Source organism: Blennius ocellaris, assembly GCF_963422515.1.
Source record: "Blennius ocellaris genome assembly, chromosome: 19".
NCBI classification, from domain to species: domain Eukaryota; kingdom Metazoa; phylum Chordata; class Actinopteri; order Blenniiformes; family Blenniidae; genus Blennius; species Blennius ocellaris.
In genome coordinates, this window is record NC_137668.1 from 6,790,067 (window position 1) to 6,802,595 (window position 12,529).

Genomic DNA, 12,529 nt, shown 5'->3' on the forward strand with positions numbered 1-12,529 from the left:
TCTCATTAACATTCCCCCGTCGTCACCTTCAACAATGCGCTCGCCGTAGCGCGAGTGGCAGCGCTCAGTGGGGAGATGGATTCCTCTGTTCTCGTGTCGGAATATTTTAATGTGTCATCAAAGTGGCAGCTCATTTCTGGCACAGCGACACGCTAAAGCCCGAGCCAAACACTGGAACAAGGAGTCTGTCTGCGGGACAATATTAGCATACTGCCTCTGTGCTGTGATACCGCAAACCGATTCAGACAAGACTTTATTGACTCCGAGGCCGCCGCAATGCCGCTTGATTGTGGACCTTTGTGTCGCCGGCATGAAATGGGAGATTGCAGCCCGAGAGGCGGACGTTGGTTTTACCGGCCGAGCCCCGGAACGAGTCCCCCGAAGGCCCCGTTCGTTTCGGGAAGCCGTCCGGGATCGCGGGGGAATCGCACTCCTCGATCCCGGAGTCATTTCAGGAAGAAAGTTCAACAAACGGTGTGATATTCTGGGAGGCCGACTGGATGTTCTGCGGAGGATTAGAGAAATGGCACGAGCCAACGAAGCAAAACTAAATAAAAAAAGAGAGTTAGAGAGAGAGAGAGAGAGAGAGAGAGAGAGAGAGAGAGAGAGAGAGAGAGAGAGAGAGAGAGACTTCTCCCATCCTGCAGTCAAGCAAGTGGCGAAGTGATGAAGAAGCGAAGTGGCAAGTTTGCACTCTTCTTTCATCACGTGGCGCCGCTGCCTCACACCTGTCGTCTCAGTCCGCCGCCTCCCTGTTTACTGCCCCGGCTCTCGCCTTCCTGTCCAATCACAGGCGTGAACACGACATCCGATCCAGCGGTGACCAACAGCTGCACCCACCCCCCTACCCCCCTGCCATTGCCCGAATGCAGAGGAATCTGGAAGAACAAACCACACCCAACCATCAAAAGAAGAAATCCAAGTTTGACTGTATCTGGTTGTAAAACTCCTCTTACAAGATAAAAGTAGTAGCTTTAATATAAAATCGAATAAAAGAACAGTTCTGCTCAACCATTGTTGGCTTCGCTGAAGTTTCACTAAATATGGATGGAAAATCTCCCGGAAACACATCAGGGGCGTTTCCTCATTGTCCCTCCTCTCTCCTTTCCTATCCACTTTTCCTTAAACCCATGGATGACGTCTCAGGGTTAAGGAAAGGTGCTAGGAGGCATCCTAAAGGAGCTAGGGAAAGGAGATCATGTTGTTGTGACAGTTGGACCGTACGTCCACCAGGTGATGGAATAATAATAATCCGAGAGCGAAGGTTAGTGAAAAAACTACAAACTTCCAGAAATGGACTACAAAAAGCACATTACTTTCCTCTGTGCTTTAAGACGATTTAAGGTTGTTCAATGCAGGTTATTTAACATGATCTGTTCCCTTTTCAGTCATTGTGAGTTTCCCTGATCATTTGCTAATATAAACAAGTGTTTCTCTGTTAAAAATCAACTTATTGGCTGCCAAGATACAAATCCGAAAGTTTGAATATGAAAGAAATGTGTAGGTTTTCTCAGTAGTGGGGGGTAATTACAGTAGGTAAAATGATGTCGCTATTCAAAATAGATGACAATAAAATAAACTATATAAAAACCCTCAATTTTGGTCCACAGGCTGTATGTTTACCTGTTTGCACACAAAGTCTCTGCAGGATAAAACACCCGAGTTAATTTAATGGAAAAAGTCCAAATCTGAGAGAGAAAAAAAAAAAAATGTATCTCTGCCACAAAGAAACAAAGAAACAAAAAGCTCCTCTCACCTCCCAGAAAAGTTGTCGAAAAACAAGTTGATTTGAAGTGAATGGATGGCTGTAGTAATAGGAAGGCGAGGTCGCCGCCCACCCTGCAGATTGCGAGGCGGCGCGTTGCCTCTGACGGATTCTTCCACTGCAACATAAATACTCTGAATGCCGCTGGCAGCCAGCCAGCTCGGATAAATTGAAAGAAAAAAAGAAAACAAAAAACAAAAAACTCGGGGGTAATTTGGCACCGCTGATGAGAAAGGGATGTCTGTACGGAGGAGGTTTGTTCCTCCTCCAACAACTGAAGGTGTTCAGCTTATTCACGATCAGTTTTCTTCTTGTCGTCGGGCAGAAAAAACATGTTTACCTGGGAACTTTGAAGGTGTTTAGGTGAACAAAACAAAAACAAAACCTGAGGTCCAGGATGACTTTGTGGCAGGACCGTTTTACACCACGACGGTGTTCGGAGCCACTGCAAACGCAACTTTTTGGAAACTGACTTGGTCTCCATGGACACAAAGGAAAACGCTACTTTTTCGAAACACTCCAACTTTGTCTGTTGATGTGATTTCTCAAAAACTATCGAGCAGGTCTTCATAAAAATGGGTAAACTGGTGCATTTTGACTAGTAGAAGGACTCAAATGAAATATTGGTGGTGATCCGGGTTAAAATTATTGTTACAATAGAAAATGTTCATTTTGCAACATATTGTCTTATCTTGCGTTTTTTCAAATTCTGAAATAAAATCACTTGATCACCAAACTAAGTGAATAAAGGCAATTGATCTGGATGTGGAATGTGTCCTTTCTCTGTGTCCATGTCGACTCTTAGCGGAGGTAAGAAATCTCCGATTGCTTGTTTGAAATGCTCCCGTCTCCATGGAAACGACATTTTAATAACCCTGTGGAAACGGGTGAAAACGTAACCTTCCTGAAACACTGCTGCTGCGCATGCGTACCACAGCCAAAGTAAATAGCTGTGGGGGGGGCTTTCACATTCGGATAGCCCGGGACTCCTGGGACCCGAGGATTTCCACACCTTCGTTTGGTGCAGGTGGCGTTCACATTCAGAGACCGGATCAAACCGCCGGAAAATGTTGTATAGCTACACCAGAAACAAACACTGACCACAGGAAGTGAAGACGACACACGGTTCATTGATTGGTCCGGAAGTCCCGACGCTTTAGCTTGTGGTGGCTAGGCTAATTAGCTTATAGCTTACGGGGAGCCACAAACAACCACAATAGTCTTCAGGCCAGACATCAATGAGTCTTCCTCAGTTCTTCTTCCTCACGACTCCACGGCTGCCTGCACAATATTTTTCAACGTTATCTTTCTGCGTCGATATTTTCTGATTCGAGCGGTTAGCTTGTTTGTTTGTTGTTTACTACCCAGAATGCATTGTGCAGACACCGCTAAAAAGATCGTTTGTAAACAAACCGAGACGCACGTCTTCCAAGAGGACCAGAGATCTTCTTTCCTCCGGTTCAGAGTTGAGAGTATTTATTACAATTAAAAAAAAAACTTGAAATTTACGTCACGGCTGATCGAAGGAACCTTTTTCCTCGCTGGTTTTTCTCCTGAAACCTGAACGTGGAAGGTTCTTTTGACTTCATCTGTGCACAACATGAAACTCACCAAGTTCTACTTTCCGGGTTCAAGACAAAAGACACACTTTGAAGTATAAACGACACCAGAGTCCAAACGGTTCACATTTAATGCCCTGGGCTTTATTGTCTTGTTTTAGTGAGAGTTCTGTCACATTTTTTTTTTTTTTTTTTTTTTTTTTTTTAAGTCTTTTCAGCCTCCAGGTGGGACAAGTAAACCTCAAAGATACATCCTGCCATTGGACTGGGCATTCAGATTGTGACAAAGACGAGAAGCACTACTAAGTAATGCTGCCTTTGTGCCTAACTCTTCACAGAAGAGAGAAACATTAAATTCCCCAAAGGAAGGCACCCAATACTTGTGGTTTTTGGCCTTGCAGCCGTCTGGAGATTCTTTTTTCAAAGAAAAATAAAAAATAAAACAAAAACAAAAACAAAAAGGAAGAAAGAACGTAAAGGAAAAGAGGGGAGAGACGGAGAGGAGACCCCCCTCCTCCTCGCCCTCTCCGTCCCCCTCGTTAGCATTTTTTTTTTCGTTATTAAAAACTGGAATGATGAAACACGTACAGCGATCACCGCCCATTCGCCTCCCTTATCACCTATGCATGAACAAGTAACAAATCAACGGAAGAATGAAGTCTTTCAATAAACGGAAAAAAAAAAGAAGCTTACAATCATTTTACCACAAGAGGAAAAAAAAAAAAAAAATACAAAAATATTCAGACAAAAGGAAAAAAAAAAGAAAGAAAATGGGGCGTCGCTTGCATGAAAATGGACGTCCCAATTTTAAAAACAAATACAAAAGCAGCATTGATATTTATCAAATCCACAAACAAAAACCTAAAAAAAAAAAAAAGTAAAAAAAGAAGAAAAAAAAAAGAAAAATAGTGCTTTAAATCAGAAGCAGCAAAGACTTCTGGGAAGAGACTTCATCCCTGTTTTGTTACTTGTGTTGGGGGGACAATGTGAATGGAAGCTGCCTCTTCCTCCTGCATGAACGTCACTGATCCACAGAGAAAGAAGCACAGGGACCAGGGACATCAACAAAAGAAAAAAAGAAAAAAAAGGAGGGCCGGGGAACCTGCTTTGTGTTCACAATTTTACAAAAATACCCAGGAGTCCGTAGCTACCTAACATTTACTACAGCACAGGAACCAACAAAGGTACAGTGTACAAATAATATATAAAAAAAAAACAAAAAAAAGAAAAACAAAACGAAACAAAAAAACAAAACAAAACTGAAAAGAAAAAACAAAACAAAACTGTAAACACAGCACAATAAATAGATAAAAACAGCAGGCTCCGCACCATGCACATGATGTGATAAAATCTTCTCTATACAACTCCCACGTCTCTCACACTCGCCACAACTTACTTGGCTTTCTATTTTTTCTTTTTTTTTCTTTGACTCCCAAGTGCAAAACATCACAAATGGACAGTTCTGTATTCAAGTAATATATACAAGAGGGGGTGGGGGGAAATTACAAATATGTAAGTTACTGTACAGATACTAATTTTTGCCATATTCATAATTTACAGGTGTCGATATTTTTTCTTGGTTTTTTTTTTTTCCTTTTCTTTTTTGACTTTTAACAGTAACAAAAAGAGAGAGGGGGGGTGGGGGTGGGGGGAAATGTGTGTGTTTAGTTTGATTTCTTTCTTTCTTTCTTTTTTTTTTTAAAAAGTATGAGAGATGAGGATCGCTCCGTCCCGAGTCCTGCCGTCCCTTCTGCATTCCCGATGCTACGATGCACAGCACCCAGAGAGGCTCCGCCGCCGCTACTACGTCACCTCCATGGCCACTGTGTTGTCTGCTATACTGTTGAGGGCCGGCTTGTCCTCGTCGTGGTTGTCCCTGCGGAGGCAGGACGGCACACGGTCAGCGCCACGGTTCAAGCTTCATTCAACAAGTTGATGTAGAAGCAGCAAAAATACAAAGGGAGACAGAATAAGTGAAGGCAACGTCGGGAGGAAGACTCCGCAATGCAGGCTGTGTGTTGTTATCTTACTTTAGGACGTCGTGCTTATTAGAATGGCAGGAGTCACGGGTGAAGGTGAAGAGTTTTAAGCAATTTCTACACATTTTAAAGCCACTTTAGTGACATTTTGTACAAGAACCTAATAAATCTGACATAAATGATGCTATCTTTCTTAACAGTCAAAATTCTGAAGACTTAAAATAATTCACCGTCTTTCTTTCAATATTCGACACGATGCTTCCTGGTCTTTCATTTAAAACAAATGTGTTACTGCTGCAGAAAATCTTGAATCGAACAGGTCCGACTTGGAATGAAACGAAAGATCTCAGCGGTCGAAATTGTTTATTCGTGGCCAATTACTGATCTTCACCAATTCTTTGCACAAGACGTGATTCATTTCCTGCGGTCGGCGAGACGCCCTGACCCAAATCTTAATTCACAATCTGCGGACAACTCCAGCCACGTATTTCTCTTTTTCATTTGAGATCATTTGTACTTATTTCCTCAAAATTAATCAACATTTCATTTCCTCTTCGATGTTCACTCTTTGGCCATGAATGCAGTTTTTTTTAAAACATGTATATTTTACACACGCCATTGACAACCCTTATGTATTTGTGAAAATGGAAGGGTTTCTTTTAGCTCCAGATTGTGAAATCTGATTATTATGAGTCTCATTACATCTGATTGTGAACAACTGGTGTCATTAAAACTCTCATTTTCAAGTAGTAGAAGGAGCGCCAGCAACAGATTGAAGCTTTTATCAAGAGGTTCTCCTCCGTGTTCTTAAAAGAAAAAAAAACTAAAATCACTTGGTGAAGAAAAGTGCTGAGTCAGACAATCCAGACAGTAAAGTTAGAAGATAAGAGTCTGGTCCACCATCACCTGAGTCCTCGTCTGGACCAGCGGTCCTCACCTGGAGCTCATGTCCATGGACGCCGCTCCCGAGACTTTGGGCATCTGCAGGTTGGTGGTGGTGGACAGCTTTAAGGCAGAGGGTGGCACGTTGCCGAGGGTTCGGGGGATGTGGCGCCCGGCCAGGCTGGCGGGCGACGGCACGCTCAGACAGATGTTGTTCCCGATGAGGACCTGAGTGGTGGCGGGCGCCGCGTTGGCCGCGCCGCACCCCAGCAGCCCCAGCGCTGCGTGGGCGCCGGCGGGCGACGGGGCGGCCGAGTTGGGGGGGGGCTGGAGGAACGGCGGGGCGGCGGCGGCGGCCTGGTTGGACTGGTGGAGGGCCGCCGTGGTGCTGGAGAGGTGCAGGCCTTTAAAGACGCCTGGAAGAGAAGAGCGACGGGTCACGCAATCCGCTCCGGCGCCGTCGCCACAGAGACGCCGATGCAACACGGCGGCAACTGCTGCTGTTTAAAATCTGGTGTTTTTGTCCCGTCCTTCACCAACAGGCGCCGAAAGAGGACGAACAAACAACGTGTAGGAGGACGTGTTTCTCTAAACTTTAAATCCTGACATTTAACCGTGTCGTGTCGCAGCACTTCTTAGTTTCTCTTCACTTCCTCCATCCGGCGCTACTTTTCATATTTTCTTATTTACTTTCAAGCTCAGGTGGTTTTTAAAAATATATGTAGACATTCTTGTTTATTTCATTGTGCCGGCACAACAAGAAGCATCTTTAACACACTGGATGATGTTTATGTAGCAAAACTTTGTCAAACTTTCACATCAATACTGTGACTTTATGGGACTCGTTCTGAAATCGATATTTCTTGAAGGCAGTGGTGCTGCATGCAGACGAGTTACTGGATAATGTTATTCGTGCACACATGCACCAACATCCTCGGAAATGTAGAAATGTGTTCAGAAAAAAGCGGCAGAGATCTTGGTACACAAGTTAACTGTATCTATACATTTGTATGTGTTGGAGAAAAAAAAAGAACATTCTAGTGTGTCTGGAATATAAACTGTGAAACAAGCGGCTTGTATCAAGTCAAAGGGTCGTGATCAAAAGCGAGCGAGAAGTGAAGGGGAAGCCCACCTGCACCTGCCAGGACCCCGTTGACTCCACTGGCCAGCACCAGCTCGTCTTTGGACTTGAAGGCCAGCAGCTGGTCCGTGGTGACGAGAGCCGAGGCCGCGAACTGAGCGCTGGCCTGGTCCAACGTCTTGGACACGAGTGTCTGCACACACACAATGGAGAGAGAGAGAGAGAGAGAGAGAGGGAGTGTTGAAGGGAGCCGTGCCAACCAACTTTGAGCGCTGTGGTCAAAAGTAGCAAAGTGCTGAGCTCAGCGCTCCTGCTGCCAAACAGGAACGGGGCCAGTGGCGTTAACGCGACTCGTGGGAATGAGGATGTGTCGCGTTTCCTCACTTCAGAGGACCGACCTTCAACAGGAAATCGTTCTCCTGCTGGGAGAGCGTCACTGCGGTCGTTATTAAGTAAGCCCTTGTTTACCGTTGCCTGGCATTTATGGACAAAACTACCAGAACGCGCCAAGCGGTCATAAAAACACAATATTGGAGGTTTGTGCACATTAAAGCCTCGTACCTCCGCTGCTTTTTCCCCTTTTTAAATAAAAACTACCACTTAGTAATTGCCCTGCAGGTTGTGGGAACTGACCTGTGAGTTGGTCGTGGCTGGAGTGTTGTTGGCTTGTTGTTGTTGTTGTTGTTGCTGCTGTTGTTGCTGCTGCTGCTGTTGCTGCTGCTGCTGTTGTTGTTGTTGCTGTTGCTGCTGCTGCTGCTGTTGTTGCTGCTGCTGCTGCTGCTGGCTCTGCTCCAGCTGCTGCTTCTGCATGATGGCCAGCTGCTCCTGGTGCTGCCGGTACTGCTCGGCTGTGAACACTGCGAGGACGAGACGGACCGGGGTCACGCCATGCTTGATTCGACACGGGGGGGTGCAGATCAAAGCGTGACGTTAGAAGTCTTTCCACTTGGAAGCGACGGGCTGCTGGCAGCACGCACTGGCCTCAGCTTCGTTTTCCACAGCCCCCCTCGTGACCTCAGGACCATCCACTATCATAGATGCACTTTTATTTCTGTGCCATTACACTATTGGCTGCAGATATTAAGTTTTATAAGAATCTTTTTACTTTAATCATGAAATGACTCAAGAGATTATTGAAACCGTTGCGATAATGGCTCAAATTACACGTTACATTATTAGACAGTTATTATGTTATTGGGTTTATTACATGGAGGAGGAAAAAAAAGGCCAAAATTAAGCCATTTAAGGTCGTTACAACCACTATTAAACTGAAGCAGTCATCGGCTGTCACATTTAAAACGGCAACAATCATGCTGAATCCATATTTTTTCTCCCTGCTATTCGGAGGAACATCGTCTCCACATTTGTCGTTTTGAATTTTAAAGCCACATAAACAGGCTCATTTAAAAAAGATTTTGTTTTATCAATGACGTACACTTAGAAGACAGAAACTATGAAACACTTTCACCCGTTGTCCATCGAAAACGGGAAACTTTCTGCAACATTTTGGACGTGTGTTTACACAACAGTGCTCAGAGCCACTGAAAACGCACCTTTCTGAAAACTGCTTCCAAGGTGGAACCATTCGAAAACGTCCCGACTTCATCGCCATAGAAACTGGGGAAAAGGAACTTTTTCTGAAACGCTGCCACTGCAGCACCACGTCCCTAGTAAATAGTTTCTCTAACATGTGGTGTCGTGACTCCAAGTCCATTTTCTCATAGTTTTAAAGTTAAATGTCAGCTGCAATAGGAATTCAACTTTGTCAGCGTTTCATACTGGTTTACATTTCAAACATTGTCATGTAAATGGGGCCATGCCGATCCACTATTTTGGATTGTCATGAATTGTGACGTAGTGTTAAGTACTCATCATGACTCAGGGCTTTCTGGTGCTTTGGATTCGCTCCAATGGTGCAAAAACCTGCATGTGAGGTTAATTGGCGTTTCCTAAACTGCCCTCAGGGGTGAATGTGAGTGATTGTTTTGCCCGAGGAACTTGTCCAGCGTGGAATCTGCTTCCATCTATTGTTAATGGGGAATCTAACCCTTTAACGGGTGTACAGAAAAATGGATTGAGGGACGACTTGGAAGGTAAAGTTATAAAGAAAACAAAGCTTTAAATGTGTAATCTACCCACAATATGTGGAACAAGATCGTGGGATGGAACCGTTTCTCTACCGTCTTGTAATTTCTCGAGATGGACCTGTGTGTACATCGAGTATCAAAGCAATGCCTCCAGGGGGCTTCAGACAATCAGACCAGTCAAAAGGTGTGTTCGGCGTAGGTGTGTGCCGCTGCTGGAAAGTCCAGTTTGGAGGCTTATCAAACGTACGATCACACAACGGTTTGAATCCCCCCCGAGGCCCGACTGAGCAGCTTGAACTGCAGGCTGTGAAACAGTTTGAGAGCGCACAGAAGCATGTCCTGCTACAAAAACAACAGCCAGCTGGCACGTTTCCCGCTCATCTTCCAGCCAGATACAAACTTTTCCAAGCAGTCAGAACTGTGCGTGAACAATGAAGTAATCAACACGAAACACACACCTGTGGGCACTGGCGAGAACTGAGAAAACTACAAACAAGGCAATTAGTTGCTTAACGGGAAATCAATCAGTTACAATTTTTAATCCCTGAGAAAGTTTCAGCTTTCTTTAAACCTGAAAGACAACAGCCGGATGCGATAAGCCATCCAATACCATGAAATACACATTCCCCCTTTTGATCTTGGGTTGATGTGATAATACTTAAGACTCATTTATCTCTAAATCTGCGACAATTTAAGTAAATTCTCTACTTTTACATTACTGTGGAACAGCGTTAAAGTCTAGTGACAAGCCCTGCACAGTCAATAGAAAAGCTCATCCATCTCTGAGCGTCTCAACAGCGACCGCAACTTTGAACCCAGAGCGAGCGGAGACGAGATGTCATCAGTCAAATCCTGAACGCCCCCGTCTCCAGGCAGAAGTGTTGCATTTTCTTTTCCAGAACAACGGAAACGTATTGGTGAATCTTGAGCTTAATTCTACAATCTACATGGATCAATCTATACCATAGGTGTCAAACATTTTAGTTGTGTGGCCACATACTGCAGTTTCATCTCGACGGGTCCAGTAAATTAACCTGCTTCAGACAAACAGCAGCTCATGTTATTTGGCTAATCTGAGGAATTGGTAGAATCCCCTCCCCCCCCCCCCTTTTTTTTTTTTTTAAATTAGGTGGGGCATTGGTTAAAGCTCTCGCCTCACAGTGAGAAGGTCGTGGGTTTAAATACCACCTGGGGCCTTCCAGTGTTCTCCCCATGGGTTTCCTCCCACAGTCCAAAACCCTGGTTCCCGAGAAACACTGTTGACCCCCACCAGCTCCCTGCGGGCCGCTACTCTGTGTGGCTGCTAGCGATGGGTCCATTCGAGAAAAGGAATTTCCCGTCTGGGGATTAACACATAACACACAATGAAATAAGATATAAATAAATAAAAGAGCAAAACCAACAGGAAATGGCCAAGAACACGAGGCCACAGAAATCTCCACGGCCCACAATTCAAAAAAGCTAATGCATCATCTTGGCCTCTCTAGTATTTTCCCTTCTCTATTTACACTTTGACAACAAACAACATCCAACTTTTCCACACCAACCTGTTGAGTTCATGCTTGAAATGAGTCTTTGACACATTGACCCAGAAAAACAAACAAGGTAAATTTCAGGTCACATATCTGTCAATCTCAAGCTTTGTAATTCTCCCCCTGAATTTTCAACATAATTGGTAGTCGTCATGTTTCTATGACAACGGTTGCAGGTGAAGTAATTGATGAATGAGGTTAATAGCTGCTGCTTGTTCACAAAGTTACCAATCTATGTGAGGGCCACAGGGGGCGGACCCCGCACATTGTGATGATGAAACACCTTCACACAGCAAAACCTATACGAGACTGCGTCCAAGTGTCAAACAATGCATTCAGTTACTCTGTTCTCTCTACTCATCTTGCCTGACGAGTCCTCGTTTTTGCCGAGATCCGATTTCAGACACATTTTGTGACTCGGCTGAGACTCTTCCCCCCCTTATCGTCCCGTTTCAACAGGTTTCAAACATTTCCCTCTCTACTTCAGACTCATTCAAGCGTGGGTCAATCGATACTATTTCATTTCTAATTTAAGCAATTCCGGCACATGAATATATGCATTGCAAGTTAGGAGGAGCCTCATCAACATCAGAAATGTCGCTCCACAATTAACATTCACATTACAAAACCAATTTAGAAAAAAAATTTATACAAATACATTTCCGTTACGTCGCACCACAAGTGCACTGCTTTTCTTCAACTCTTCTTTCAGTATGGAGAGTTGAGCTCCAAGCTGATAGAAATAATTTGCACGTCTCAAAGCCAAAAACAAAAACTGAACCATCAATAAGCTCCTTGAGTTAAATTCAAAAGTTTGAAATGAAATGATCAAAACTGGCAGAGTGAGCAAAACTAAAAAAACCCACATCTAACTGGCTCGAGGAAGATGGAGTCTGACATCTGAAGCAGTTTGAAACTAATTGATGGATGAAAGATTTAAGCCGCTCAATCTTTCATTAGAGCAAATTGCAAAGGCAATAAAAAAAAAAAAAAAAAGGAAACTATTGAAATAGCATAACCTGGTAGATTGTGTGGCGTAAACGGGGCCTGAGCCGGAGCTAAATGTTGCGGATGGTGAAGAAATCAGCCAGCAGGGTGACGGAGAAAGCCACTGACTTACCATTGATGGGAGTGTTTGCTGCACCGGTGCGACTCAGAGCGCTGGCCCCTCCGGACAGCGTCCGACTTAGTCCTGACAGGGTGCGGCTATAATCCCTAACTCCTCTGCGAGACAAATCTCTTCCACCCAAGGGGTTTATGGATAGCGTCCGTGGTCTGAAATGCCTCCAGCGGCAAGATTTAATGTTCAAAAGGATCTGGCTGAGGTCCATGGGGGTCGACGACGACAGGGGCGACGAGGATGGCGGGTGGCGGGGCGAGCTGGTCGGGTCCGAGGTATTGGTTTCTGAGGTACTGGCGTTGGAGTTGCGGAGCGGCGAGCTTGGAAGCGGCGAGGCGAGAGGCCAGGGCTCCGGATCGCAGTCCTGGCTCTGGCAGATGCTGTTCAGGTTTGTCTGTGCTCTGTCCAACAAGATCCTACAACACAAGGAAAAAAGCACGAGTCACTTAAAAACCAGGAGACACTCAAAAGTCTTGAGGACCATCAAAAGCACACTGAGGGTTTTTTTTTGCAGGACTTAGAAA

The 12,529-nt window shown here is 44.7% G+C and overlaps 1 protein-coding gene across 2 annotated transcripts in view; it reads right to left on the minus strand.

Annotated features, from left to right (window-relative positions):
* Nucleotides 1-3,290: 3,290 nt before the first annotated feature.
* LOC308144100 (enhancer of polycomb homolog 1-like) overlaps nt 3,291-12,529 on the minus strand; it is a 29,313-nt gene continuing 20,074 nt past the window's right edge. The window contains exons 10-14 of one of the 2 annotated variants that reach the window (XM_080515142.1): nt 12,006-12,421; nt 7,900-8,123; nt 7,318-7,459; nt 6,241-6,601; nt 3,291-5,200 (exon numbers count right to left, since the gene is read on the minus strand). In XM_080515142.1, the coding sequence (XP_080371268.1) occupies nt 5,128-5,200; nt 6,241-6,601; nt 7,318-7,459; nt 7,900-8,123; nt 12,006-12,421 (1,216 nt within the window). In that variant the 3' untranslated portion in view covers nt 3,291-5,127. Of the gene's footprint in view, nt 5,201-6,209; nt 6,602-7,317; nt 7,460-7,899; nt 8,124-12,005; nt 12,422-12,529 lie in introns of both variants that reach the window. The other variant, XM_080515143.1, reaches the window with a different exon arrangement.